At 47.2% G+C, this 7,500-nt stretch overlaps 1 protein-coding gene across 1 annotated transcript in view; it reads right to left on the bottom strand.

Moving 5' to 3' along the window:
* LOC308327531 (transcription factor COE1-like) overlaps nt 1–7,500 on the bottom strand; it is a 100,975-nt gene that overhangs the window by 1,503 nt on the left and 91,972 nt on the right. The window contains exons 11-16 of the mRNA XM_080781052.1: nt 5,585–5,650; nt 5,164–5,326; nt 4,716–4,904; nt 2,648–2,845; nt 1,634–1,687; nt 1,190–1,257 (exon numbers count right to left, since the gene is read on the bottom strand). Of these exons, the coding sequence (XP_080637178.1) occupies nt 1,190–1,257; nt 1,634–1,687; nt 2,648–2,845; nt 4,716–4,904; nt 5,164–5,326; nt 5,585–5,650 (738 nt within the window). The remainder of the gene's footprint in view (nt 1–1,189; nt 1,258–1,633; nt 1,688–2,647; nt 2,846–4,715; nt 4,905–5,163; nt 5,327–5,584; nt 5,651–7,500) is intronic.

Raw genomic sequence — 7,500 nt, 5'->3', positions numbered from 1 at the left:
GCACAGATGCGCACGCACGAGCACAAGCACACGCACGCACACGTATACGCACGCCGTGCACGGCGGGGCTAAACAAAGCCAGCGATGTTGAGAAATGATCGCTGCGTGCCAAACATCTTTTTGGGCTCTGTAAACAGCAGAAATATCTTCTCATCAGACTTCCTGTCGCTGTCGGCCTATGGGAACGAAAGGAGGAGAGGAGATCTATGTTCTGGCCAATAGAACGACTGCATCTTTGTTGTAAGTTGATGGTCACTTTGATAGGTGGATGGAGAGAGAGAGAGAGAGAGAGAGAGAGAGAGAGAGAGAGAGAGACTTAAGAGTGTACTTAGTAATGTGATCTTATAAGCGTTAAATGAACAGAGCATCGTTGCACTGGGCCTGACTCATCATGCCCATCTGAGTAGCCATCAGCTGGCTACAGCTGGAACTGAACTCCCCCTTAGTCGGAGCAACAGACAGAGGTCTGTTGACTGTTGCAATTTTCAAATGCTTCCGTCCTACAGTCTGGAGCACGGAAGCTCTGATCATGAGCAAGCCATAAAGTGGAAGTGAAGCCTCCTCCCCACTTCCGGTTCGTCTTTACAGTCGCACAAATGTATCCTAATTATAAATCGAAATCATCTAAGCATATAATAACTTGTTGCTTAGTAGCAGAAATGATATTTTAAAACATACTTTAGGGAGGTGTAGTTCCAGACTCTATATATACTGTAGCATTCAGAGATTGTGGAATAGTTGTAGTGGCTACGTGAGACTAATGAACCGTAAACAGCTTCTGAGAGTTGTGCTCTTGTCTTACAGTGAAGTCCAAGTCAGAATGCAACCCAAGCACCTCCGTGGCACGCGGCCACGCTTTCCTCCGCTATAGCGCCGTATTGACTTCAATGGGAACAGCTCTACGGCTCTCTGGGGAGTTATTAGCGTGTCCAATTTACGACATGTACAGCATCGGCATTTGTATTGGCAAATCAGCCGTGTAACCGACCTCGAATTCCGAACGTAATTCAAGGATTTCCAGGACCTGCTCAAATACCGTATCGAATGGATCGGCTCCGTGTCAAAGCGAACCGGGAGAGAGAGAGAGAGAGAGAGAGAGAGAGAGAGGACTGAAGGAGGAGAAACAAACCAACCAGGGGGAGAGAGAGGAGGAGAAACAGGGCAACAGAAGGAGAAGAGTTTAACGTACTTCAGGTGAAAGCCAGGCCTTGCAGCGAGCCTGCTGTGAGTACTTGCTAGAGTCCACAAACGATTGATCTGAGAGAGAGAGAGAGAGAGAGAGAGAGAGAGAGAGAGAGAGAGAGAGAGAGAGAGAGAGAGAGAGAGAGAGAGAGAGAGAGAGAGAGGGGGAGGGGGGGGGAGAGAAGGTAAGAGAAGGAGGTACAGTGAAAGACAGAAGAGAAGGAGAAGAGGAGAAGAGACAGACAGGAGGACAAGGAGAAGAGACAGACAGGAGGAGTTGTGGCAGAGAGGACAGGAGGACAGAGTATAGAGAACAAAGGAGGGATGGGGGTCAGAGGTGAGGAAACAACACAGAGGAGAAGTTAATTGAAGATAATTGAAGAGGAGGTGAACAGACAGCAGACATGGTAGTATTATTGTGCTGTTTGATTTTTTGCTTGGCTTGCCGTACCGCATGGGCAAGATTGGTCATGTGACTGTCGGGGCAGTTCAGGTGGTGTCCAATCTGTTTTTTACAAGCACAGAAATTGCATCAACATGGTCTTTTACATACCCACCCGGAACACATGCATGGTGGGCAGCAGTGCCTGACAGTGACATCTAGAATGATGTCATAATAAAATGATGTCTATTTGGCAGAGACAGGTTTGATGCACATCAAACAGTCATGGTTGTTTATGATCAACTCAATTGGGTGACCAAACTGGTCATGATTGACAGATCAAAACCCGCCCCATATCTAAAAAACGACTATTTGAAAACGTTTTTTTCCCCCAGTCATTTCATCAGACGGACAGAGGGAGAGAGAGAGAGAGAGAGAGAGAGAGAGAGAGAGAGAGAGAGAGAGAGAGTGTAGGAGTATAAATGGTGTCGTTGCAACATGAGTCCTGTGACAGATTCACCATTCCTTTTTTGATATTTTTTTTATTCGTAGCCTTGCTTTTATTCTCTAACCTGGAGTGTTACGGGAAAAGGACTGTCTGCTTCGACAGTCCTTTTCTTCTCATAATATTAAAATAGTGAAAATAGCAGATCTACAGGATACCGCATGTTCACAACTTATGTGCGAAACTCTTGAACCCACCCATTAATTTATGGAAAATCACACCCGTGTGAAGTGATGGGCGCTCTTATCATCTTTCAACATCGAGGACAAAACAAACCTTAAACTCTGTTCATTGTTTATGGCACTTAATGTTTGTGTTAGTGACAAAACAAACATTAAACTCTTTAAATGGCGTTTTTTAATGTTTGTTTAAGGAAAAACAAACCTGTATATAGGAGGGGCTATAGCGCCCCTCAAAAAATATGGATTCATGCGGTTTCTGCCAAACAACTAAAAATACTACACCCCTGTTGCGCACTATACTAGCATCAAAATGGGCCATCTACAAGCTCACGACAGGTCACAGTGTAGTATGAATCATGAACCAGCGCGGCGCCACGCTGCGTTGCGTCTGTATACCTTGGAGGCCGTTGCCGTTGGCACTGCTGCAGTTGGACGGCGGCGAGGAGGAGGGCCGCACCACCGGGGCGAAGGCAGACTTCTGCTTGACGGCAGCCGACACCATGTTGGCCGGAGAGAAGGAGAACACCCCGGACGACGAGGAGCAGTTGGAGGGCAGGGAGGTGGAGGAGGCCATGGTGGGGCTGGACGGGACGACTGGAGGGGGAGGGGGGGGGGGGGGGGGGGGGGGGGAGGGGAGAGGGAGAGAGAGAGGGAGAGGGGGGGGGGGGAGAGAGGAAGACAAATCAAGTTTCCGTTGATATTTCAAGAAAATTCCACAAAAGATATTATGCAAATAATTCCTTTATCGAGAAAGGTGCATGCACGCAGGCACGCACGCGACAGCCACCCATTCATAAACGACTTAAATAGAATCATTTCAAGTATCTGGTGAGCGTTGAAAGTTTATAGAGTTAAACTATTTTTGGTGAAGACATTTGGTGTAGAGGGAAGAATTGAGTACAGAGCCCTGTGGGACCCCGGCCAATGAAGTATCATGTAGTTATAAAGGGACAAGGAACTTCACGGTGAGCACGTGCCCAACACAATCACCACGACAAAATATAAGAATGCACTTTGGACTTAACCTCAATCATGTCACTGTTTAATTAGAAAAACGACGTTAGCGGTATCTTAATTGCATCAATGATTAGGCAGGCCTAATCATTTAATGAACTCGTTACTATGCATCTAGCGAATGACAACCTGGGTTTCATCCGCGGCTGGCGTGTCCAAATGCTCACGCCTTCATCTACCAAACACGTGTCAGCATTATAATAGCAGTATTATTATTATTCTACATTGACATCTTTGTCGTCATCATCAGAAAGACAATGCTAAACAAACAATGGCATGTTAACTCTTTCTGTCTGCCTGTCGCTCTGTGTGTGTGTGTGCGTGTGTCTCTCTCAGGGGTGGAAAGTAATTATGCACACTAGACTGGTGCCCGGCGTTAGAGCACCGAGTCGGTAACGATGGAAGTTGGACATCCATGCCCCACCAGGCTATGCAATACTCGTTGTACCCATCTCAGAGTACCTGTTCCACCCATCTGTATGTGTCCCTTTCATGCCCATATGGATATTTCTGTATCTGTCTCTCTGTGTCCCTTTATTCCTATGGAGTTCTGTGTCAGGCATGTGTCAGGAGTGTTGTGATGTCAGAACAGGCCATATGGACCCTGGGAAGGGGCCTTTTGTGGTGGTTCTGGACAACCGTCTTGACACCGGGCACTGCACTCCCTGTAGTAGCAGATGTTTGAGCTTGCAGATCGGCATTTTAGTGTCGTACTGTGGTACAATGATAAGGTGTTCAAAGACACATAAAAGTTTCTGCCCGACAGCAGCAATCTCCGCGTGCGTGCGCACGTGCGTATACGTGCGAGAGTTCTGGCATTTTGGTGCCTCTGAAGATAGAAAGATGTATGTACAAGGATGTACCAGACGTCCCCAAAATAATTCGGGACAGCCTTGAATTATGAGCGGCTGTCTCGAATCCCTAATCCTCTCCTGTTTGTACTAAAAGTTTTTGATTAGTTATCTTAGTCATAGCCTAATAAAGTCTGAACGCTCCATGAGTTATGGCTGTTTGTTAGCCGCTGTGAACTAGAGCAGTGAATTGATGAAACAACTGCAGTGTGACGGTGACACATGGCTCTGACGTTGTTGAATTAAAACCTTTTAACGGAAGGGAAACTACAGCGCTCATCGCTGACATGGAGCCCGGTGTCCTCCTTTTGTCTTCAACTTGAGTCCTTTTCAAACTTTCTGGTCCCTATAGCTCACCCCCGGCACACACCAAGGAATGCGTGCGATGCTTTTAGGGTTAACTAACCTACTGTAGTGGACCACCATAGGTCCTAGGGGTCCCCAGAACCCACTGCCCTACAGGAAAACCAAGTCAAAATCTTAAGCACACCTGAAGTCCTAGTATAGTGAAAATGGCAGCTCTACAAGGATAGAGAAATGTACTTTTGTCTGTGTGTGTGTGTGTGCGTGCGTGCGTGCGTGTGTGCGTTTCCCCTCACTAGCGTAAGGCGAGTTGGCGGCGGAGCCGTTGAGGAAGGTGGGCGAGCCTCCCAGGTTGGTCATGGCGGCGTTGGCGTTGGAGTAGCCGTTCATGCTGCTGGTGACGGAGGTGTAGCCGCTCTGCTGGGGGGTGGAGCTGGGCACCGTGTAGCCGTGGGGAGACGCACTGCTGCTGCTCCGCACGAAGCCTTGGGGCACGCATGTGGGGGAGAGAAGATATTCAGAGATCTGCGCCACATTTTCACGATTAAAAAAAAATAGCAGACCTACAAACTCGTAGGGTGGCACTCGGCGCCGCACTATGAGCTTGTAGATCTGCTATTTTTCAATAGCTAAAGTATAACATAATGCTTAAAACAACCCTTCCCAAAATGGGTTAAAGGTAAAGTAAATTAAATTGTGAGTATGTGAGTTTCCATAAAGCTACAATCCCCGCCCCCCCTGTACCCTGATTGGCCTGCGCGGTCTCTGAGACGTTGACGGACAGCTGTCCAGTGAAGGAGTTGACGCCCATCATGCCCGTGTGGGCGGAGCTTGGCAACTGGGCGTGGCCTCGAGGAACGCTGTACAGAGCCTCGGCGATGTCCGCCGCTCGCTTCAGGATGATCTCCTACGCACACACACACACGCACATGCACACGCACACACACACACACACACACACACACACACACACACACACACACACACACACACACACACACACACACACACACACACACACACACACACACACACACACACACACACACACACACACACACACACACACACACACAAACCTTAACGACTGGTACAAACTGACGACGGCAACAGTAGCACAGGACTTCTGGCTTTTGTGAGATTGTGTTTTTTGCGTGCGAGTTACCTGGTTACTGTGGGGCATCCCATACAGGGCCTCCACTAGATCTGCTGCTCTCTTCAGAATAACCTCCTACAGGAGAGAGAGAGAGGGAGAGAGAGAGAGAATGAGAGAGAGAGAGAGAGAGAGAGAGAGAGAGAGAATGAGAAGAGGAATGGGGGGGGGGGAGAGATAGGTCAAGTTTCATGTTCCGTAAACATAAGAATTGTGTCTCTGATTGTGTTACCCGTCACACACACACAGGCTGCCATGTGTTTGTATTACCAGTGATGTGATCCCGTTAAATATCACAGTATCACAACAATATCACATATCCTAACAGAGGGGACATCAAAAGGACACAAGGACGCAGCCATCAATCCCCCCTCTCTCTCTCTCTCTGTCTCTCTCCCTCTGTCTCTCTCTCTCTCCCTCTCTCTCTCTCTGTCTCTCTCTCCCCCTCCCTCCCTCTCTCTCTCTGCGAGTAAGGAATACTGTAGCAGTGGTGGAAAAAGTACTAATTTGACCTTTTTTTTTACTTAAGTAAAATGGTCGAAATGTAGCTCATACAGTAGGTATAGTGTGATGCACATGGACAGTGAGCTCATACAGTAGGTATAGTGTGATGCACATGGACAGTGAGCTCATACAGTAGGTATAGTGTGATGCACATGGACAGTGAGCTCATACAGTAGGTATAGTGTGATGCACATGGACGGTGAGCTCATACAGTAGGTATAGTGTGATGCACATGGACAGTGAGCTCATACAGTAGGTATAGTGTGATGCACATGGACGGTGACGGTGAGCTCATACAGTAGGTATAGTGTGATGCACATGGACGGTGAGCTCATACAGTAGGTATAGTGTGATGCACATGGACAGTGAGCTCATACAGTAGGTATAGTGTGATGCACATGGACGGTGAGCTCATACAGTAGGTATAGTGTGATGCACATGGACAGTGAGCTCATACAGTAGGTATAGTGTGATGCACATGGACGGTGAGCTCATACAGTAGGTATAGTGTGATGCACATGGACAGTGAGCTCATACAGTAGGTATAGTGTGATGCACATGGACGGTGAGCTCATACAGTAGGTATAGTGTGATGCACATGGACGGTGAGCTCATACAGTAGGTATAGTGTGATGCACATGGACAGTGAGCTCATACAGTAGGTATAGTGTGATGCACATGGACGGTGAGCTCATACAGTAGGTATAGTGTGATGCACATGGACAGTGAGCTCATACAGTAGGTATAGTGTGATGCACATGGACGGTGCGGCATGTCACGGACCAACCGATGTAAAAATACACCCAGCGGCTTTGTGAGTAAAGACTGTCCATCCTGCACATCACTGATATTATTGTCTGCTCTATATATACACATACAACTGTGTATAATGTTACATACAGTATGGTATATGGAAGAAGTACGTAGATTCTTTTTACGCTCTTTGTGTGTGTGTGTGTGTGTGTGTGTGTGTGTGTGTGTGTGTGTGTGTGTGTGTGTGTGTGTGTGTATGTGCGTGTGTCCGTGTGTGCGTGTATGCATGTGTGCGTGCATGTTGTGTGTGCGTGACTGCATGTGTGTGTGCGTGTGTGTTTTAATCATCATCATTCCGCAATGCAATGCAACTCTTATTTATCCGTTTTATTCCTAAGTTTCATATTCAGTTTTTTCCATAACCCAATTTTTAATGTGTTTATTATGCTCTGTGTCTTGATGACTTAACGTCTAATGTTTTGGTAAAGCACTTTATTTGTACTTTGCTCTACAAATAAACTCGCTGTGCCTTACCTTGTGTGTGTGTGTGTGTGTGTGTGTGTGTGTGTGTGTGTGTGTCTGTCTGTCCGTGATCATCATCACATGATGACGTCATAGAATCTATGCCTGTGACATCATCTATCATCGATGACAGATGACAGATGGGAGCC

The sequence above is a fragment of the Protomyctophum bolini genome (assembly GCF_963924005.1).
Source record: "Protomyctophum bolini genome assembly, chromosome: 13".
Lineage (NCBI taxonomy): Eukaryota > Metazoa > Chordata > Actinopteri > Myctophiformes > Myctophidae > Protomyctophum > Protomyctophum bolini.
The sequence above is the reverse complement of the archived record's forward strand: the minus strand, read 5'-3'. Positions and strand labels throughout refer to the sequence as shown.